Source organism: Triturus cristatus, chromosome 12 (assembly GCF_964204655.1).
Source record: "Triturus cristatus chromosome 12, aTriCri1.1, whole genome shotgun sequence".
Classification (NCBI taxonomy): Eukaryota; Metazoa; Chordata; class Amphibia; order Caudata; family Salamandridae; genus Triturus; species Triturus cristatus.
The window spans coordinates 544,198,811-544,222,067 of record NC_140595.1 but is presented as its reverse complement, the minus strand read 5'-3'; the positions used below and the strand labels follow the sequence as shown (position 1 = coordinate 544,222,067).

The 23,257-nt window shown below is 47.7% G+C and overlaps 1 protein-coding gene across 2 annotated transcripts in view; it reads right to left on the bottom strand.

Annotated features, from left to right (window-relative positions):
- Positions 1-23,257, bottom strand: part of LOC146776248 (dipeptidase 2-like) — a 369,058-nt gene that overhangs the window by 34,298 nt on the left and 311,503 nt on the right. For both annotated transcript variants that reach the window (XM_085636820.1, XM_085636819.1), the window contains exon 8: positions 823-907. In XM_085636820.1, the coding sequence (XP_085492946.1) occupies positions 823-907 (85 nt within the window). The remainder of the gene's footprint in view (positions 1-822; positions 908-23,257) is intronic.

Genomic DNA, 23,257 nt, shown 5'->3' with positions numbered 1-23,257 from the left:
TAAATACTCCTTTGCGGCTCCGGCCGCGTTCATGAATGTTTTAGCGGCGATTGCCGCGAATTACTGTTCCTTCGTGGCTCCGGCCGTGTTTCAGGACTGAGCAGCGTAATGAATGTTCCTTCACGGCTCCTGCCGCGTTTCGAGGTTCCGAGAGGGAAGCGAGTAGGGAACCAAAACACGGACACGGGAAACAGAGACCGGAGTCGAGTAGAGAGACAGAGCGGCCAGCCAGCCAGAAGGTGAGCACTGGGCGAGTGAGCGAGAAAGCGGGGCTGTCCTGCTCAAGCTCAATCTCCCGCTCCGTGCTCCGAAGTCCGTAGGCTCCTCCTTCCAGGCGTGGCAGCTAACCAACTCGATCAACCGCAGCGTTACAGCAATTAGTTTTTGATCTACTTACATACAAACGTAGGCTGTTCCACATTTTATTACCCTAATGTAGTGAGCTGTGTTACTCAGCAGATCATAGCTTCATCGGCCTTTGCAGACCCATGCCTACCATTAATGTTGAGATAGGTTATAGTGAGGTGAACTTTTGTTGACTGACCAATCTGGCTCAATGGATAGAGCCCACAAACGTCCCGTATTGTATGCCTTTGAGCTGTTGTCAACATCACCTAATATTGTGCAATTTGTAAGCAAATTGCCCTTCTCCTACCAATGGCCAATCCACTGAGGAATTTTTGTAAGCATTCTCTCAAGCCTTAAGAAACCATCAGTAGCCCAGTGACATCACTTGATGTCTCACAATGAACAGCAAGAGAAATATATTCTATTAAAATAATGACCCACAAACAATTGAAAACAAGAAGCCTGCCATCAAACCTGCAACAGTAGATACATTTGCAGTGCTGGAGCAAGAGACAAATTCTGTATGAAAAGTCACCATCACGAGACCGTTATTCCTTTTCTGAAAATGAAAAAATATATTGTCATTTATATGAAAAATCTTATGTCATTATATTTTACATTTACTGCCTCTCTGACACGTTCTCTAGAGTGTATTTCACTTCTTGGTGGTAAGAAATAATTGATGTTTCTGTTTAAAATCTCTAAATATACTTTCAAATTAGACACAAACTTGTACCACTTTGGAACTTTAAGTCAAAGTGGGTAGTTACAAAAAAATGCTTTAGTAAATGTAAACATATTGTAAATAGTGCCTGTTTTGTCAAACAGACCAGACTCTAGAGTACACCTTCCAAGTACAACCATCTTTGTCACTTGAATGAATGTTACCAAGGCTTGTGGTCATACACAACAATTATTGGATGCCCCTGGATACCAATCATGAGATGTCAGCCAACAGCACTATTCTTTCAGGAAAGGCACTATAAGTTAACCTAAGCATCAGCTAAGGCTGACTGTAACACACAGAATAAAGACAGTCCTTGCATCACAGGTTAGGTTTTGCCACACTGCTCCTGTTCAAATGTTTATAGAATGCTCTTCATTTTCTCAGTGTGCTTAGCATTCTATGTATCCACAGAGGGGTGCCCCATTTCTGCTAGTATTACCCAGTTGGCTTCCAGGCTCTCCAGATCAAAGAGTACAACGCAACAATGCCCTCACCCATAAATGAGTATATCTGCTGCCCCCTCAAACTGTGTTTTATAGGTACTTAACAATGATTGCTGCTGACTCGAAATTCAAGGACATAGAGCATGCATTTTGTGATGGGAAGGTTATCAGCAATGCTCCCATGATAAATTATAACCATTCCTATATATATGGTGTGCTAATTTCCATAGAGTGTGTACTCCATATGCTGTGTATGTGTGACAGAATGGATGTTGCATGGCTGAAACATCAGTTGTGCTGAAAGATATCTGTTCTCCAAATGTACCTGTGTTTCTTTTTCCTCTCTGTTGTGCTGTATGGTGCCAAGACACAGATAGGCATGACCTGCACTGTCTGACTCTCTTCTTACTCTAAACAATGTGGTACCTTCCCCAGATTTGCCAAGCTAAAGTGTGGTAATAAACCTTCTGTTTTTAAATGCTGTGAATGCTTTGGATTTGGCGTGTAGTTTAATTTAGATAAGCTGGATTCAAATCCATTCTAGTGAAGAATTCTGCATTATTCAGCATTAGCAACATTTCTGAAATATTCGATAGTGGAAAGCTATCCATCACAATGCATTGATTCAAGCACCTTAAATCGACACAAAATCTTAGTTTCCCACCCATTTTTTTGTAATAATTTCTGGAGACAGCTATTCTGATGCTTCCACTGGTTCAATGACACCCTCACTTTGCATGTCTTCCAACATCTTTTTGACTTCCCCACGTACAGCAATAGGAATTCTTCTAGCTGCATGTCTAATCAGTTCTGCCCCCTCTTTCACTTTTATTCGTGAACATACCCTTTCAACATGCCTAACTTATCCCTGAATACATTAGAACATTTCTGCAAAATGTCTTCCAAACTTTCATTAGTTTTAATAGCCATTACCTTTTCTGAGGTCTAAGACGATATGTAAATCATAATGCTGCACCCAGCCTAAGATACCTGGCACCCCTCATGACACATGCACTTTTTCAGACACCCTCCTACCATTGAATTCAAAGTCAGACTCCATACATCCCTGAATGTGTATGCTCTCTCCACTATAACCTTTGGGATAACTACCACTGTTGTAACTCTACATTCGGCCACTTCTCTGCAGAAAATGTCTCTAGGTACAATTGTGTACTTTGACCCAGGATCAACCATCAAATCTATCTGAACACCTATCACTTTAAATTCTGCCCTTTGTCTTTGCATTATCACTCCTTCTTTGTCCTCAATACAAATTAGCAATGTCTTGTATGACATCCTCTGCAACACACGCCATCCTATTCCTGGATAAATCTCTGCATACTCTTGATAGAGGACGCTTTCTGCCACACCTCCTACAATCTTTGTCCTGGTCAAAACAACATTTAAAAAAGACAGCATGTCCCATGCTTCCACATCTGTAACACCCTCTAAATCCTGATCTCACATTACTACTCACTTTCTCCTTGGGCGTCTCCACAAACTTTTTCACTTCTTTACTTTCCATAGTTTGTTTACATTTACAATCACCCTTTGTAATATTGTCCTTCTTATTTAATACATTAAGTCCTTCTTCCAGTTTACTTTCCAACTGTTGCATTTCCTACATCAATCAATCAATCAGGGGTTGGTAAAGTGCGCTACTCACCTGCAAGTGTCTCAAGGTGCTGAGGGGAAAGGTAGGGCAGCTCCGGTCAGTCGAAGAGCCAGGTCTTGAGAGCCCGTCTGAAGAAGTGCAGGGTTGGTGAGGGTCTTATTTCTACAGGGAGAGTGTTCCATGCTGTGGTGTAGGAGAATGCTCTCCCTCCGGATCTGCTTCGGCGTCGATGGGGATCTCTGCCAGGGTGAGGTCGGCTGAACAGAGGTTCGTATTGGGTGTGTGGAAGCTCATTCTGCTGTTGAGGTACTTGGGTCCGATGTTGTTGAGAGATTTTTAGGCATGCGTGAGAGCTTGTAGGTGACTCTCTTCTCGACGGGGAGCCAGTGGAGTTTTCGCAAGTGAGGGGTCATGTGTTTGTGGCGAGGTATCCCTAAGATGAGCCTGGCGGCCGCGTTTTGGATGGTTTGCAGTTTGCGAAGTAGAGATTTGTTGATTCCTGCGTAGAGGGCGTTGCCGTAGTCGAGCCTGCTGGTGATGAGTGCGTGTGTGACGGTCTTTCTGCAGTCAGGGGGATCCACTTGAATGTCTTACGCAGGATACGGAGGCAGTTGAAACAGGTGGATGAGATGGCGTTGATTTGGTGGTTCATGGAGAGGGAGGAGTCCAAGATTATGCAGAGGTTCTGGGCATGGTCCGTAGGGGTGGGCGGTGGGCCGAGGGTGGGAGGCCACCATGAGTTGCTCCATGCGGAGGGGCGGGGTCTGAAAATGAGAACCTCTGTCTTTTTCGGAGTGGAGTTTGAGGCAGCTGTCCTTCATCCAGTTGGCCACGTTCCTCATTCCTTCCTGAAATCTGAGTCTGGTGTCTTCTGGGTTACTGGTGAGGGAGAGGATGAGTTGGGTGTCGTCAGCGTAGGACACAATGCTGAATCCATGCTGTCTGACGATGGTGGGGATGGGGGTCATGTAGATATTGAACAGGGTAGGGCTCAGAGAGGAACCTTGGGGAACTCCGCAGATGAAGTCGGTGGGTTCGGAGAGCAAGGAGGGGAGCCTGACTCTCCGTTTTCGGTGGGAGAGGAAGGAGCGGATCCAGTTGAGGGCATTTGCCTGGATCCCTGCGTTGTGGAGTCTGGTGGTCAGTGTGCGGTGTGAGACGGTGTCGAAGGCTGCGAAGAGGTCCAGGAGGATGAGGGCCGTGGTGTGGCCCTGGTCGAGCAGCATGCGGATGTCGTCGGTGGCGGCGATCAGGGCTGTCTTGGTGCTGTGGTTGCTATGGAAGCTGGATTGGGATGCGTCCAGGATGCTGTTGTCCTCAAAAGTAGTCAGCTGGGCGTTAACTAGCCTTTCAGTTACTTTGGCAGCGAAGGGGTGGAGGGGGATCGGTCGGTAGTTCTTTAGGTCAGTAGGGTCGGCCGAGGGTTTTTTGAGGAGGGGCTTCACTTCTGCGCATTTCCAGTCCATGGGGCAGGTGCCCGATGCCAGGGAGGAGTTGACGGTGAGGGCTAGCTCTGGAGCAATGGCCGTGGAGGCTCTGTGGAAGATGTGCGGGGGTCAGGGGTCCGTGGGGGATCCTGAGTGAGTGTTCTTCATAGCGGTGGTGATGAGTTTGACGGAGGCGGGGGCCCATGTGCTGATGGTTGGTATGGTGGAGGTAGTGGTCGCAAGGGTGAAGGCACTCGTTGGTTCATCGAAATTGTCATAAAGGGTCATGATCTTTTGGTGGAAGAAGGTGTTGAGCTTGTCGCAGAGATCTTGGGAGGGTGTGATGTCAGAGGCTTCGCAGGGGGGTTTGGTGAAATGCTTGATGATCTTGAAGAGTTCGCTGCTGGTGGCTGTGTTGGCGTTGATTTTTTCCCTGATGAATGTTCTTTTGGTGTCTCTTATCAGCTGGTGGTAATTCTTCATGGCGCTCCTATGGTAGGTGTGGGCTTCCGAGGTCTTCTGGTTCCTCCATGTTTTCTCGAGGCGTCTGCAGGTGCGTCTGGCCTCTAGGAGTTCTGTGGTGAACCAGGCTGCTTTTGGCGGACGTTTGGTGGTGGGCTGCCGCAGAGGGGCTAGTTTATCGGTGCAGCTGATGGTCCATCAGTGGAGTTCAAGTGCAGCGTCGTCCGTGTCGGTGGTGGCTAAAGGGGGGTCATGGAGGAGGGTGGAGTTGAGAAGGTCCTCGGTGATCCTACTCCAGTTTCATCGAGGTGGGCGTGGGGCTTGTTTGGGTGCGGTGCTGGAAGTGAAATAAATGCAGTGGTGGTCTGTCCAGGAGTGCTGGGAGGTGTGGGTGACAAGGATGTTTGACCCTACAGTGAAGATGGGGTCCAGAGTGTGCCCTGCAATGTGGGTGGGTGAGTTTACCAGTTGATTGAGTCCCAGGTTGGAGAGATTCTCAAGTAGCGCGTTTGAGTCTGGGTCCTGGTGGTTGTCGAGGTGGAAGTTTAGGTCTCCGAGCAGAATGTAGTCGGTGGAGGCGATGGCATGGGATGCGGCAAGTTCTGTGGTGGCGGTTGTGGCTTGGGCGCGAGGTCCTGGTGGTCTGTAGAGGAGCGAGCCTCGTAGCATAGTCCTGGGGTTGGTGAGGATTTGAAAGTGGAGGTGTTCTAAGTTGGGAAGAGTGATGTTAGTGCTGGGCGTGGAGAGTTGGAGGGATGATTTGTGTGCGATGGCGAGGCCACCACCCGGGCGGTTGGGGAGATCTAACCTCCTTAGTTTGTAGCCATCTGGTATAGCCGTGGCGATGTCGGGACCGGAGCTTGCGTTGGTCCAGGTCTCGGTGAAAAAGGGGCGAGAGTGTCGAGTAGGTCCCAAATCTCAATGGCGTGCCGGTGAAGGGATCGCACGTTGAGAAGGATGCACTTGATGGTGTTGGCGGGTATCGCAGCAGGTGGTGCTTTGGTAGCTGAGGCAGTTCCGTCCATGAAGAAGGTGCGTTGGCAGTGAGCGCAGGAGAAATTTCCTTGAGTGCTGTAGGGCGCTGCTCGTATGCAGTACTCGAGGTGGCTGGGTTTGAGTGCGCGGAGGCTGGCGACTGTGTAGAGGAGGGGGCCCGTAGAGCCACGGTTCCTGGTGCTGGGCGTGGTCCAGGCGCGGACGGGTGCAGACGGGCTTGCCTTAGGCACGCCTTTGGCGTGCCAGCGGCGCGACTACACTGCGGTCGCGGTTATGAAGGGGAGGGGGGCGGGATGCATATGTCCACTTGCTCCACTATTTATGCAATCGTTATTGCTTCCTGTAACATTGGATTCCTTGCAGACCACCCTCTGTATCTGCAGTATGAGGGAGCTTTTGAGGAAAGGCATAGTTTGAATGTCCAGAGATCTTCATGGCGCTCCTATGGTAGGTGTGGGCTTCCGAGGTCTTCTGGTTCCTCCATCTTTTCTCGAGGCGTCTGCAGGTGCGTCTGGCCTCTAGGAGTTCTGTGGTGAACCAGGCTGCTTTTGGCGGACGTTTGGTGGTGGGCTGCCGCAGAGGGGCTAGTTTATCGGTGCAGCTGATGGTCCATCAGTGGAGTTAAAGTGCAGCGTCGTCCGTGTCGGTGGTGGCTAAAGGGGGGTCATGGAGGAGGGTGGAGTTGAGAAGGTCCTCGGTGATCCTACTCCAGTTTCATCGAGGTGGGCGTGGGGCTTGTTTGGGTGCGGTGCTGGAAGTGAAATAAATGCAGTGGTGGTCTGTCCAGGAGTGCTGGGAGGTGTGGGTGACAAGGATGTTTGACCCTACAGTGAAGATGGGGTCCAGAGTGTGCCCTGCAATGTGGGTGGGTGAGTTTACCAGTTGATTGAGTCCCAGGTTGGAGAGATTCTCAAGTAGCGCGTTTGAGTCTGGGTCCTGGTGGTTGTTCAGGTGGAAGTTTAGGTCTCCGAGCAGAATGTAGTCGGTGGAGGCGATGGCATGGGATGCGGCAAGTTCTATGGTGGCGGTTGTGGCTTGGGCGCGAGGTCCTGGTGGTCTGTAGAGGAGCGAGCCTCATAGCATAGTCCTGGGGTTGGTGAGGATTTGAAAGTGGAGGTGTTCTAAGTTGGGAAGAGTGATGTTAGTGCTGGGCGTGGAGAGTTGGAGGGATGATTTGTGTGCGATGGCGAGGCCACCACCCGGGCGGTTGGGGAGATCTAACCTCCTTAGTTTGTAGCCTTCTGGTATAGCCGTGGCGATGTCAGTACCGGAGCTTGCGTTGGTCCAGGTCTCGGTGAAAAAGGGGCGAGAGTGTCGAGTAGGTCCCAAATCTCAATGGCGTGCCGGTGAAGGGATCGCACGTTGAGAAGGATGCACTTGATGGTGTTGGCGGGTATCGCAGCAGGTGGTGCTTTGGTAGCTGAGGCAGTTCCGTCCATGAAGAAGGTGCGTTGGCAGTGAGCGCAGGAGAAATTTCCTTGAGTGTTGTAGGGCGCTGCTCGTATGCAGTACTCGAGGTGGCTGGGTTTGAGTGCGCGGAGGCTGGCGACTGTGTAGAGGAGGGGGCCCGTAGAGCCACGGTTCCTGGTGCTGGGCGTGGTCCAGGCGCGGACGGGTGCAGACGGGCTTGCCTTAGGCACGCCTTAGGCACGCCTTTGGCGCGCCAGCGGCACGACTACACTGCGGTCGCCGTTATGAAGGGGAGGGGGGCGGGATGCATATGTCCACTTGCTCCACTATTTATGCAATCGTTATTGCTTCCTGTAACATTGGATTCCTTGCAGACCACCCTCTGTATCTGCAGTATGAGGGAGCTTTTGAGGAAAGGCATAGTTTGAATGTCCAGAGATCTTTTGTGAAAATAAAAAGTGAAATAGCCAATGCAGAAATTTTAACCCCATTTTAAGCCAAAGAACAAAACTATTTTGACTGTTAATGCCGGTGCTCAAGGGATTGGGGCTGTTTTTATACAGATAAAGAATGGTGTGGATAAACCCGTTGCTTTTGCCTCAAAGTCTCTTCCTCAATCAGAACAGAACTATGCTGTAATTGAGAGAGAGAGGCTCTGGCAGCGGCGTGGGGAGTTGTGTACTTCCGCACATATTTATGGGGGTCTGCGGTTTACGTTACAGACTGATCATAAGCTGTTGGTGAGAGTATTGAGACCTGGAGGTACAAATAGTTTTCATCAGACTAGCATGCTTTGCATTTAGGCTGCAAGAATACAGGTACGATCTTGAGTATGTAGCTAGGTGGAAGAATGTGCAGGCTGATTGCTTATCCAGGTTGCCGTTGAGAATTTTGGATGAAGGTAGGATGGAGGAAGAGTTAGTTTGTATTGTAGCTAATATTGATAATGTGTTGGAAGAAGAATTTGAGTCCATCACCCAAGAGTGGGAAGCAGCTGCAAAAATGTATGGGATTTGGTGTGGAGTATTCGTGAGGGTTGGAAACATGAAGGGGATGTGAGAACTCCATTGAGTGGTGTTGAGAGGGTAGAACTATGTGCCTCCGGAGGGAGTAAGAAAGAAGTTGATCACGCAAGTGCATAAAGTCCATTTGGGAAATCTTTGACCAAAAAACGTCTGACGGAAAGATTTGGTTGGCCTGGAATGGATGATGATGTAAAAGTTTGGGAGAAAGAGTGCATGTTGTGTAAAGAGAGTGAGAAGCGTTTGAAGGTGGGACTGGAAGGTATGGGTTTGGTGAGTGAGGCAAGTGATACATGGTCTAAGGTGTGTTTGGATTACATAGGTCTCATGGAGTTTTTGGGCAAGTGTGGTAGATTTGGCATGGTGGTGGCTGATGTTTTCTCAAGGTGGGCGATGGTGGAATTCTTGAGGAATATAATGACGAGGACTGCCATTAGATTATTGGAACAAGTGTTCATGAGAAACGTTTTCCTAACACGGGCCTCTATCAAAGACAGCTCTACATAACTATTTTCTTTTTGTGCGACCACCCCTTGCATCTTAAATGGGGTCACTTTTGTAGCATAATAAAGATTTTAGCTGTAATACCACAATACTGATGTCATTGTTTCAAGTAGCAGAATGTCTCACATAGTAGACAGTCTCCTGTAATCTAAAGTTCATCCATTAGCCTGTTTGGTTAAGCCGTTAACAACATGATGACACAAACTCTCTCTTCCATGCATTGCAAAGTGTTTTTTTAAAAACAAAACACAGGCACAGTTTCAATAATTATTTGCAAAAGCATGAACCTGTTTTTCATGCCGAAAACAGCTGCAGGTGAGCTGCCCCCACTTGTGGCAGTCTTTCATCCCCTATTCCTGGCCCACTCCCAAAGGCAGTGTATCAATTCCCAGCTCAGGACTCGTTGTCCCTTGCTGTCAGGCTGCCACTGTGCTCACACTGCGTCCAACAAGCTTGTGCTACTGGCCTGGTTCATACCCAGTCAAGATGTCCCTGTCCATTTCCTCTGCCCCACATTTCTTACCTGTGAGTGGAGGGCATGCAGTGGCTGTTGTGTGTCCTCAGGATTTCCTGGGGCATAGGATGTCCTACTCAGGGAACATCACGCATCATGGAATCTGGTGTGCAGGTTGGCTCTGTAAAGTTGGTTACAGTCAGAAACCATTGGTGTACCAAAGATTCTGAAGTTTCTCAACTATGCTAGACTATCTGGAAATAGTTGGAACCATCATCTGCTCCACCATTCAATGCTAATTCCTGGGAGAAACTTTCTTGAGAAAATACACCCATAAAAGTATACATCACACTTGTCGTCATATCTAAAAGACCTAAAAACCTAATCCCCAAAAATATTAATTTAACACTTGGTCAAACTTTGTTTCCAGACAAACTATGAAACGGACTGAGGAAATCTATACCGACTCAGTGTCAGTATTTCTTGGGACACTCTACAAACTTCATAGGCAGAGTGGTACAACATAGTCTCTTATCACTAGACCTGCATACAGTATTCGCTACAAAATTCTCCACATCATAGTCACTGCCAATAGCATTGCCTCTATCTGCTCCAAAGATAATACTGGAGCAACGTTCCCATAAAGCGGCAGGCCAGGAACTAAACTTTTCTCTCTAGGTCAGCTGGCTCTCCCCAACTTTATCACCACATTTAAAGCAAACTCACACTAATGGCACTCTTCGCAACAATGTCTGAACTGCTGCCCACATATACAACATTAAGAAAATCCACCAAGCACTCCAAATCATCTTCGAAGTTTGAACATTGCCAATACCGGACTCCTCTAGTGATAGCCTTGACCTGGCACTCTGTCTTCTTGTTCTTGCCTCTTAGGGTGTACAAATTGCAAACTGAACTCACGCTTTCTAGTACTGAGCCCCAATAGCCACTGGAAGTACAGGTGCGGGGAAGCTGCAGCACTCCCAAAAACTAACAATGAAGGAGTTCAGAAGATGTGTGCGCAATAAACATGCCTTTACATTTTGTTTCTCTTTTCTCACGCTTTATGAGAATTCAAATACTGAGTTTAAATGTAAGGTTATGTATTCAGACATATTGCATCTTATTCTTTAACATGGAGATTGATGTTTGCTTTTCTTTCTCTGCAATGTGCAAGTGTTTTGTAAAGTAAACTATGTGACGATCTTGTTGGCGTACAGGGAGAGTGAAAGGAAAGGCTGTAGGATGTCTTTTTTTTCCTAGCACAATAACCTTTAAATACCTATAAATACACTGTACATATATTTCAAAATAAATAGGCACTCAGGAAAGTACAAATGAAGCACATTTTTTATGATTCTTGAAGTGTGATGGAAACAAAGATTTTATTATGATCAAAGCAAGTCATGACACTTTACTAGACAACACACAAATGAGAAATATTTGTGAACCCATTTTCCAGACAATATAGTTTGTGCTCTCTGTGATTTGTATGTCTATTTTCCATTTATAAAGTACAATGGTTACCCAATGGTGTCCTGGCGCTGCGTGTCATATAGAGAGATTTTTAACAGTACCCTTTATGCTATAGGCAGACAGTTAAGTTTGTGTTTGGCAGCCGAAGAAAAAACATGTTGATGAAGTTGCAAAGCCAGCCGTGCGACCGCGGTCCTAGATATCAAAACTACATCTGTGTTGAAATTTAGTCTAATTTCAATGGTGCTGTCTGTGAATGACAGTGCACTACCAGCGCATACTTTAGGAGTGTAAATATATTCAGTAGTGGCTGCTACCAAACGGGTTGGGGGGGGGCAGGGGTACCGGGGTAGAGGAGGGAATTTAAAAAAGAAAACAATTACCTGGATATGGCCGGCCAGCCGGCTGCCGCCTGTCTCGTCTGTCCTCTTCTCCCAGGTAGCAGGAACCAGGAAGCACACAGCCTCTTAGACTTCCCTGACCAATCACAACGCTACCTTACAGCAGCTTTGTGATTGGTCTGAGTGCTGTGGTTCAGTGCTCTGACAGGGGCTGGGAGGCTGTGCATGTTATCCACCCAGGCTGTAATGCAGCCTGGATGGAGAACATGCAAAGTGTGCATGACAGTTTGGCTGGCCCAAGAGGGCTGGTCAAAATGTCATGCGCACTTAGGAAGTGCCTACCACTCCTCCCCCCAACTCTAAACAGCCCAGTCCCGCCCACCCACTGCCAACCAACTTAGCCCGTATGGTTAAATGAAATGATAACAACATTGTGTTATTCTAATTTTATTTTTCAGCTTTGAATTGCTAAGTGGGGCGCTGCTTCTCCGCCTTAGCGGAGAAGCCCCCACTAAATATATTTTCATGAGCATAAAAAGAATTTATTTTGCACTGGCCGAAGCTGTGTCTCCACTGATTGGCTGACGGTGGTTTGCATATGGATAATGGATGCATTTATTCCTCGTTTGGCATATTTTAAAATATGAAGAAGCTAGGGTTTTTCTACTGTTGACAGATTCATTCAGTACTCTCTGGGCAGATTTCCGACAGCTTCACCATTTGTTTTCAGGGGTTGTATTTGTGTGCATACACATTACAGATATGACTAGTGTCCAGCTTTCAAAGGAGGCAACCACAAGCATGCTCAAAGAACATAACTGCCTGATATTTATGGCATTCCGGTGACACCACGTCTGATCAATTCTCATGCAAGTATCAAAATCGCAGTCCCTTGATAAGCCCACACATAAATGATCCTGAGTCACAATATCTCAGAAATCAATAGAATTCTTTAAAATCTTTCAACATTTATTGTATACAAAACATACATTTTATCCTGTTAAAAACATATCCTGTGCGAGTCCCCTACTAGGACAATTTAAAAAACATATAATCTACACAATATCAATAATGAAAAGAGGATACAATAAATAACACAAACAATGACCTCCCGTTACGAACCCGCATAATAGAGAAAACAACATAAGACAGTATACTTTGTCATGAATTGCACATCTGATGGGACCAATAGTCTTAGTGATACAGCTTGTGGTATATCTGGCATTTATATAGCTACAAATCTGTAACAGTCCTTTTGATTGTGCTTTTGAATGCGTCGACTCGTTTCGATGGCCTTTCTCTATCTCACCATCTTTATCAAGACCACAGATGGATGTTTTCTTAATTGTGATGTCTTATTATTCAATCCCGCTTGTAACATTAACGTCTCCTCAACCTTGAGTATTTAGAGTCTGTTCCTGATTTCTCGACTCTTTCCAATCGTATTTATTTTCGCCACGTGTCCTTTAAATTTTCTGTTTAGTGCCGCCTCTATTCTTGCATGGTTTGCTTAATATTCCAGTATTTCCGAGGGATGTAGGGGTCCTGAACCGAATCTCCCTATTTATGGCGTAGACGCGGAAATGTTCTTCCGGTATCCGTCGTGCTGCTCACTATAGTCTCCTCCTATTGGAGTCCCCTAAAAGTGTACTTTATAGGTCCTTTCAGTCCTAGTAGGGGACTTGCACATATGTTTTTAACAGGATAAAATGTATGTTTTGTATACAATAAATGTTGAAAGATTTTAAAGAATTCTATTGATTTCTGAGATATTGTGACTCAGGATCATTTATGTGTGGGCTTATCAAGGGACTGCGATTTTGATACTTGTGAAGAGTACCCTATTCCCTTGAGCTTTCAAGGGGTCTCTCTCTGTTTTACATATATATCAATTCTCATGCAAGCCAGAATGATGTTTTCTTAAAAGATCACTACACACGTTTCTGATTGTGGAATCTAATGCCAGTCTACTGGTGTCTTCTCTCTGTCTTTTCATCCTGATGATGACCAGTCTCTAAAAATTTGTGTATTTTGGATCAAAAAATCGACAACTACTACAGTGGACTGTTTTTAAGTTGATTTAGGACATCAATACTCCCATTGGGAGTATTGGTTTTACATACATATAGCCTTATCAGTCCTATGTATATACCTGAATTTTGTATAGCACTTGCGCACTATCCATGCACTTTGTAATTTTCACTGAGCCTCAACACCGAAAGGAGCACCTTGTTCTAAGATTGCTTCTTTGAAATTAAGAAATTGAGTTCCTGCTTTATACAAGACTTTTCTACTGTGAATTAGCTAATACATTTGTTAATCACATCATAAACCTTATTATTGAAGTTGTTTTGTAACTATTACCATGGAGGTCAAGGGCTATACTTCCTCAATAGGGGCCACTTATACCTAGCAGCCACTGCCGAAGAGTAATAGCTCAGATTTGTGGGTTTTAGCTTTAAGCATTGATGTCATCAAATTCGCTACCTCGGATAGACAATTAACAAGTCTAGTCCTAGTCTCATGGTTCTTCTCACCAATAGAAATGACTAGCTGGGTATCATCAGCATAGGAGAAAATCCCAAGTCCCCAGTTTTTGAATTAAGTGCGCCAGAGAGGATACATATATGGTAAATTGTGTCTGGCTCAATCGTGAAGAGATGCTTTATAGCATGCAAAACCTCTTCTTGTGTGATAGGACTGTCCAGGGCAATACTGTCATCCCTAGAGAGGTGCTGATGGGGGAGCCCCTGCAGGCAGGCCCACTGCTGAGAACCCATCTCCGGGGTGGCTGCAGAGTAGGTGCTGGAGTATTTATAAAAGGTCATATACTAAGTTGCACCCAATAACATCAAGGACATAAAACTTAATGAGTTAAATTCAAGATTATTTGTATTGAATATCAAGTAAATACATTATATCATATAATATAGCTGCTCCACAGGGGGTGAAAAGTAAGTGCTAATCAGAGAGCTCATGAGAAGATAAGAAAAGAATAGGAAATTCAAGCTCTAATATATACAGTGTAGACACACAATTCAATTAGAGCCTGTCTGGAAACGTTTTACATAATGTTAATCCACAGTTTGTAAGATCCAGCATATAAATTCTCTGCTATCTAGATGTGGTTGATTATGACAGTCCAGGTCAGTATAATTGGAAGTTTTGACCCCAAAAAGGCAGAATGGCCAATTAACCATTGGGAGGGAGTCTTCATCAGGATGAGAAAGGAGCAACCTAAACGGTGGGTAGAAGGAAACCAATTCAATAACTAAATGTGCCCATTGATAATTTTCAATACAGTGGGCGATATGGGGTACAAAAGATAATGGCGCCATAGTTCACCTTAAACCCACCGTGGGTAAATAACATGGAAAGGTGTCGAATTTGGGCTACTGGTTTAAAATTAGAGGAAAAAGGCACCTAGTTAATGGTCCAGGGATGATGCAAAGCGAGGATGTGCTGTTAATTAAATTGCACATCCGCTTATTAGAATAAACTAAAAAAGTAAGGAAGTGAGTCAAAAATGCATACATAAGGAGCTTACCCAGAAAGACTGTATACTTCAGAAATGGATGATAATGATGGACATTTTCTAGTAGAATATTTCTGTTAAATTCAATAATCAGTGTTCCAATTGAATCAGGAGGTTAATCTGTAAGATAGAAAGCATCCATCCACTGTGGAACAACTTTATTATATTATATAACGTATTTACTTGATATTCAATACAAATAATCGTTAATTTAATCGATTAAGGTGTATGTCATTTGTGTTATTGGGTAGGACTTAGTGTGTGACTTGAATTATTCCCGTTGGGACCAACTGTTTTTTGTACCATATCTCACCCAAGTCCTACAGTCTACTGGGTTTCCCCATTGTAGGGTAATGGTAGTATACATGGAGAGCATCAGCTTTCTGAGCTTCTGTGGTGCAAAAGTGCCTAGGCCATTCTTGACCTCCCGTATATATCCCTTGGTGCATTGCGTATGTAGCTTACTAGCCAGCTTTGTTACCACGCTTGTTAAAACGAGCACCCATGCGGACCAGGATATAGTTAGCCTTGTCATATACCAGGACTCCTTGCTGTCCATGAAGGGCTACCAGGCTCATTCAGTATTTCAGGGAGGAGCAGTCCTTCTGGTCCCATTCTTCATAGAGTAGGTCCTCCCACAAGCAAAGCAGCTACAGCTCCCTCATCCTTTTGAGGCAATGCCTCTCTCTGATGAGAACTCCCCAAATAACTGCTTTCAATGCATCCCATACCACTGAAGGCTTCAGTTCACCAGTAGGGTTTAACTGTAGATATTCCTGTGTAGCCTATGTCATCATTTTGCGCACCACTTGATCTCGAAGGAGGGAGTCGTTCAGTCTCTCTATGGTCCTGGTGTGAGGTTGGCCAAGAGAGAGTAGCCTGAATACAGCCATGATCAGATAGGATCACCAGCCCTCGGAAACAACTTCTATTTGAGAGCAGCCCGTGATCTACTGTCAGGTGGCGAGAACCGGCAACGCGCTGCTCGCGCACCACAAGCGCCCCGCACAACAAACGGCATCTATGGGAACTCCATTTCCCAGACCTCCCGGTGGATCACGCCCCACGTGACCGGCGCCGGGCGCGACAAGGGATAAAGCCGTTCCTGAACAACGAGCGGTGCCGATGATTCCTGCCAGCTCCGCATTCCCTTATGCTGACGCTTTGCTCCGGTCCTGTATCCTCGACCTTGCTCCCGCCATTCCATCCTGGAACCCTGTGCCCCAGCAAAGAGAACCTTGCAAACCGCCTCGACACGAGGAAGACTCCAGGGAGACCGCAGCCCGCAGCGGTCCATTCTCCAGCGGAAACCCCCGGCGCTCCTCTGCCCACGTCTGGTTGGGTCCAGAGTAGAAGCGCGAAGGTGAAAACCTCGCCGGCTACACCCGACGCTAGAGGGACGCCCCAGAGACCTCCGCCTTCGACCCTCCAGACTCCCAGAAGAACCTCCGGCGCTCCTCTGCCCACGGAGCCCCGGGTCCAGAGTCGCAGCGCGAACACGAGCGCTCCTCTGCCCACGGAGTTCCGGGTTCAGAGTAGCAGCGCGAACAGGTGCGCTCCTCTGCCCAAGGAGTTCCGGGCTTAGAGTCGCAGCGCCCACTCGGTTCACAGCCCTTCGAGACTGTGAGTACTATTTTCTTTGCCTTTAGGGAGGTGTCTTCCGTTTGTTTCCTTTGTTGACCCTGATTCGCACTCTGGAGCATTAAGCACTGAGTTGGAAGTGCTGATCTTTGCTCCCAGAGGGGTCGCGCTACCACGACCAACTGAACCTGCCACTAAGGCCAGCCCTGGACCTAAGGCCGTAAGCCGGTGCCGTTGTTTAACTAGGCTACCCGCCTTCTCAGGCTGGGGGGCCTTCCTCCATAAGGGCGGGGAAGGTAGCAGGTGAGAAAACGACAAAGCGAGTGGTGGGGAGGTAAGCGGGGAGGTCACGAATAACGTGTTGTTAATGGTGTGCTTGTCTCATTCCAGGTCCCTCTCCCAGCTGCTCCTTCCCTTCCTTCCCTCGCCCACCTGTCTCCTTAGTCCGTGTGTATAACACGTTCTCCGGACTGGGGACGGATGGGAGGTGGACCCCATTAAAGCAGCAGCGTCATCCTGAGGAGAGGATTCCCCGGCCGCCGTGACATCTACATGGAGGAACTAGATTCTAGCATATGTATTATGCCCCGTAGGGAAGTGGGGATAATCAGACTGTAATGGCTGTTGGTACCACCATGCATCTGTCAGACCCAGATCTGAGAGTTGTGCCTGGCCTGCAGTGGACAATGTCAGTGTGCCCCCCACCTGCTGCTGAGATTTATCCAATGTGGTATGCATGATGTAGTTGAGGTCTCCACCAATCACCAGGGAACTGTCCGTGGCTTCTGACAGTCTCTGGATGACTGGGAGTAGGAAGGCTTCCTGTCAATTATTTGGGCAATAAACAGCACCTATCGCTACTGGCATTCCCAGCCATTCACTCACCACCAGTAACCAGCGGCCATATTTGTCTGCAAGGACCTGACGTTCTCAAAATTTCATTGCAGTCCTAATATAAATTGCAGACCCCGCTTTCTTAGCCGGAGCATAGGCATGGTAATGGAGAGGGAACACTTTGAGCAGGTATGTCTCCTGAAGTATACAGATATCTGCCGACTTCCTTAGCTTGCCCATTATACTAAGGCGTTTGTGGGATTATTAAGTCCCCGGATATTGTATGTCACTATTTTAAGCATCTGTAGTGTCTGTATAGGGAGTGATGTAGGATGGTTTTCTCCCTGTGTCGCTCTGCGTGTGCTTGCAGGGTTTGCCATTCTGATGTGTATCAGTGTGTGGTGGCTTCTCACCTCCCCAACCAAAACTGCATAATCATTGCAACAAACAATAAGGATCAACACTTAACAAGTTTAGGTAGGGTCGCCTGGCAGAGATCAAGTGTCCTCTGCAACCGCACCTCACAAAAACATTGAAACATGAAATTCCTTTGTGAGGTAAAAGCCTAGTGTGTGTGCGCCTCACCACTCTCCACCAGGCCCACTGTTTCTCCTGTGAGATGTAGAGAGGATGGACATCTGGGTGGGTTCAGCAAGTAGTTGTGTGTCCATCAGTCATGAGTGCTCTGTGGGGCTATGCACCATCTCGGTCATGTCTCCACAGAGTGCAAGTTCCAGGGACTCCCCAGTCCTTTGTTGTAGCTGCAAGCCGCAGGATGAATCCTAATCTGAGTTCCTCGATGTCCTTGAGTTGTCCTCTGGGGGTGGGAGGCCCAGGAGTCATCTGGCTTCCTCCAGCGACAACAGGGAGCCAGTCTTGCCTTCCCGTTGGAAGATGATGCGGAAGGCGTGACCCCAGCAATACTTGATCCTTTTTGATTGCAGAAAGTCCATGATGGGTTTGAAGGATCTGCGTTTTGCCAAAGTGAGCTGCGATAGATCCTGGTATAGCAATATTTGAGCAGCCATTGAAAAAGGTTTCTCCCCAAGTCAGGGCCATAATGTCTTGCATGTCCTAGAAATAATGCACTCTCATGAGGTCATCCGGGGGAGTGTCTTTTAGTGGTGTACCCATAGTGACCCTAAGTGTTCTATTGATGGAGGCACAGTCTGGGTCCTCCAGTATTGCTGCAAAGAGCTCCTGTACATAGTAGACAAGGTCTTCATGGTGTACCTCCAGCAGGACACATCGGATGCAGACATTGTTCCATCTTGACCTATTATTGAGGTCAGCGCACTTGTCTTAGAGTAGGTCATGTCAATGCACCAGTGCCACCAGTCATTGTTGGAGCTTGTCACAATTGTCTACTTGGTCATAAAGACCCTTATCACACCCTCCTCTCTAATTCTAGCTCTGTCATGTCTCTCCACACCACTTGGAGATCCCCACGTAGGTCCGATTTGATAGTGAGGATATCCTCCTTCAGGTCCCGAAAGGCCACCAGGAGGAAGTCTCCAATCACAAACTGTTCCACCGCAGCTGAGCAGTTGGTGCTTGATCTGCTGGGAGTGTCAGAGTCCCGGTTCGAGTCCCAGCGTGCTGCATGTTGGAAGGCGGACCTAGGGGGAGCCAGAGAGACCACCCAGAGGGGCCCCCACACTGCACGAAGTAGCCGAGCGCTGCTGAGAAGCCTCCTAGGAGAGGTCCTTCTCCTATAACGTACTAGCACAGTAACACCACCACACAGGACTCGAGGATGTTTATCAAGACGAGCAGTTCTTTATCAGCATCTAAGAAGTTACGGTTATCAATATGTACAAGGGGGGATCGAGGGATCCACAAGAGTCTCAAAGTCTTGGGTAGGGACGGGGTAGCGGGACAGTCTTTAGTAGCAGCTTGGTACGAGAGTACCTTGGGCCCAGTTCTTGATCCTCAAGCTGGAGGGACTCCGGATCTCGGAGTGGTCGAGCCGCGACGGCGTCAGCAGGGCTCTGGCGATCAGTTCGTGGAGTTCGAGCCGTGACCAGGTCAGCAGGGCTCTTAAGGTGTTTTAGTCAGCTCGAGCCGCGACGACGTCAGCAGGGCTCCGAGGGAGGTTTCAGCGAGGTTGGGCCGCGACAGCGTCAGCAGGGCCCCGATGTTCCGTGAGGTTCCTTGTCTCAATAAGGTGGAGCTGCGACGCAGTCAGCAGGGCTCGTGGTATAGTCTCAAGCAAGAGTTCTTCTCCGTAGGGTCAGCCGCGATTCCATCAGCAGGGCTCTTGACTCCGGGATACAACTACTGTCCCGTTGCGGGGTTGCCCCAGATATAGGTCTGGAGCCCTTTGATGTCCGGACCTTTGCGCCTGGGGGGCAGAGAGGCCGGGCTGGGAGAGGCCGGGCTGGGAGAGGCCAGACGCCCAGCGGGAGAGGCGCCAGGCCCGGGAAGGCCGGAGGACGATCACACCTAGGTGTTGAGGGACGGTGGGGGTCCCATCGAAACTCTCCTCCGGGAGTGGTGAAGTGGCCATGCGGTGCCCCCTGGCCAGATCTTGGTGCCTCAATGTCGGGGCTTCGCTGGGGCCGAGGTCGGAGGGAGCTGGGCTGCGTGGCTGGTGCGTGGGGCAAGCATGGGGGGGACCCCGAAGGGATGAGGGGTCCCTGTGCGGCCTGGAAAAGGGGGCCGCTGAGGCGGGTGTAGGAAACCGGGTACAATCCAAAGGGGGCCTCGAAGGGAGGAGGGGTCCCTGGCTGCCTGAAAGGGCGGCCCGTGTATGCCGGTACGGGGGACGAACGCAATCCAAGAGGGTTAAGACCACGCCGCGAGGCCGGGTCCAACACTGCAGCATAGATTAATGGAGCTGTCCTTCTTGCCCCTTGCAGTTCACAGTTCGAGACGGAAGTTGGGACAATCATGGGTCCCCTTACCCAGGGCAGATACAGCAAGCATCCCATGATATTGCAACTGACACTGTGGGCCAGGGAGTTCTGTAGCATGCTTTGTTCCCCAAAGATTCCCGTTCTCAGTGCGTAGATCAAGGGGCCTGACACTTTATTACAATTGTTTTGGGGCCTCCACAAATATCTGCCCTCTGCATTCATCCGACAGCTATAAAACAGGTCCCTGGGCCAAGGCAGCATTGATCTCTCTTCCGCTCTGCAGCCACTGTCAATCTGATGTTCCTCTGCTCAATCAAAAATGCTGTTGGTCGGGGGGGGGGGGGTGGACCAGCTCCCGAAGGGCTAGGACTCACTGGTTTCATCTCCCATGCTGCCCCGCTCCCACCCAATTGCCTCAGTCCTCAACCTACTGGGCCTGCTAATGCAGGCTCCCTTAGTGAGTGGGCAACCGCTCCCCCCGCCACAGTCAAGCTTGTTGCATCATACAGGCAATTCTTCCCAGCACTGTGCGGTTCTGTTCTTATCCCTTCTCAGAGGGCTTGGTTCCTCTTCATGTTATGGCCAGGATGTAGGATGGGTCTGCAAGCAGTCACCTCAGCATGCTCTTCCCTGCATACCGGCAGTCGCTTACGGTCCAGCGGAATCCTATCTTCCACACTCAGGCTAGATGTTTCCACAAGGAAGGGTCAGGTCCACCGCAGCTCAGTATGGGCTTCTCAGCACTGCTACTACGCTGCCCATCTTTGCTGACAGGGTCACCGCTGCTCCATGCAGTTTGCTCATTTTGGCGTTCATCGGCTTTCATGTCTGTGGGGTCGACTCTGGGCTCTCCGCCAAACCACACATTGGTAATTTCAACTCAACCCCCATGCCACAAAACCATTAGCTATGGGTGCGGCCCCAACCTCCAATCTCTACGGGCCCCAGTGCAGCAGGATGGGGTTGGATAGTGATTCTCGGTCAGAGTTGCAGGGTCAGGCGTCCACCATGTTCGGCGCCTGGCCATGCCCCCCTGTATTAATAATTTTTTTATCCAATGCTATAATTGCAGGTGAAGAAATTTCTTTAATCCTGGAAGGGATTGAAAATGTGTCCCATTCACAAAAAGGGAAGCAAAGACAACCTCACAAACTACAGACCAATAAACCTGAACATTTTCTGAAAACAAGTGTTATCTAAATTGAATCATTGGTTAGATGAACATCATACGTTGACTGATCTACAGGAAGGATTCCAGTTAAAGCAAAAACAGCTGATGGACAGAATGCAGAACAATGTAATACATTCACCCCAGTACAGAGTTCTGGGCCTAAATCCATTGTTTTTTTGCTCGCCATGCCATTCCTGTTTGAACCCAGCCATATGCAAATCAGTCTTGACCCTGTGCCTCATGGGACCAGTCCAGCCTGAACTGCCAAGCCAGGTCCTCCCTGGACTGGAAACAAGCATTCTAGGACTGGTTTCGGGGTTTCACCCCTCTTCAGCCAGGATAGCTTGATTCCCGTGGCATGGAGAGCACGGGACTCTGGTCTGAGCATACCCGTCCCACTCATGGTGACACAAGCAAAAACAACAATTGATGGACAGAATGCAGAACAATGTCATACATTCACCCCAGCACAGAGATCTGGGGCTAAATCCATAGTTGTTTTGCTCACCATGCCATTCCAGTTTGAACCCAGCCATTTGCAAATCAGTCTTGACCCTGTGCCTCATGGGAACAGTCCAGCCCAAACTGACAAGCCAGGCCCTCCCTGGACTGGAAACAAGCATACTAGGACCGGTTCTTGGGAAACCTACCAAACCCACACATGTCTGAAAACTAGACACCCGGCGGAGTCCAGCCAGGTATGGCTTGCAACGTTTTCCTACCCAGAATGCCCTGCAAACCTCAAATTTAGCTGAAAAAAATCACTTTTTTCTCAAATTTCTGTGTATGAAAGTTCTGGAATCTACGTGGATCCACAAATTTCCTATTCCCATGTCTTCTGATAAAAATGATACCTCACTCGCGTGGGTGGGTCAAGTACCCGCGACAGGCAAGGGCCCAAAACCTATCGAGGCGACATCAAAATTACATATCACAAAACAACCTGATTTTGCAAGGGGGTCCCATGAGTTTTTGGCCCTGGGCTCGGTGGCCATCTAGGGAAACCTACCAAACCCACACATTTCTGAAAAGTAGACACCCTGGGGAGTCCAATGAGGTATGGCTTGCGTGGATCCCCCAATGTTTCCCTACCCAGAATACCCTGCGAACCTCAAATTTAGCTAAAAAAACCCCACAATTTCCACATATTTTTGGGTGGAATCACCACAGCAGCACAAATGTCCTATCCCACAGCGTTCTCCTTAGTGTCCCAAGAAAAATGATAGGGGATTTCCGGTGCTGTGTCCCATGACGAGTCCAGCTCGTCATGAGTACCCAAGGGTGTTAATGCATGTTGTTTTACTGATGGAACTTTATAATAGTATGAACTGTGCGGGTTTTTGGGTATATACCAGAAATAAACTGTTTATGAGAATGAATTAGCTTATCTATGTGGCGGTGAGCGGTAAGCAAAGATTTGACTAAAAGAGTTGGGAGCAACCGATTATACGATGTAAAACTTATAGAAAAAGTACACCCAACCCGAGTCCAGACCCTGTTTTAAATGACTAACTAGCAGACATGAGTATTAAATGTCGAGAATAAAGGTAAGTATGGCGTCGATAGAAAACCCAAAATCCACTGGCTATTTTGAAGTGATTGCTGTCTACTTACTGAAACAATCATGCTCTTTCAAGAGCTGCTACTCTTTAGCCATGGAAATTCTATAATGTGGTTACTTTACAAGTAGCTCTTACATTAATGTGCAAACTATTTAAATGCTATGGCTGTCTTTTAACTCTAATCCTACTGTATTTGTTACCTCTCTTGTTTCATTGTACATTGGCATCAGCAATTTTGGTATAAGCTTTGTTGTGATGTTGCAACTCAGAAATTCCAGACTAGTGCTAATTTTGAAAATGGTTCCTATATTTTAGGAATGTAACTGCAGGAGTTTGAAATATTAAGGTTTTGGCATCCGAGAAAGGCCGTCAAAGGCTGATATTGTCTCTATATATCACTGACTACGCTAATATTATGAATGTATATCTACACCATAGGTCACTTAATACTACATTTCAATGGCAAATGTAGATTTTCCACAGCCTGGTGG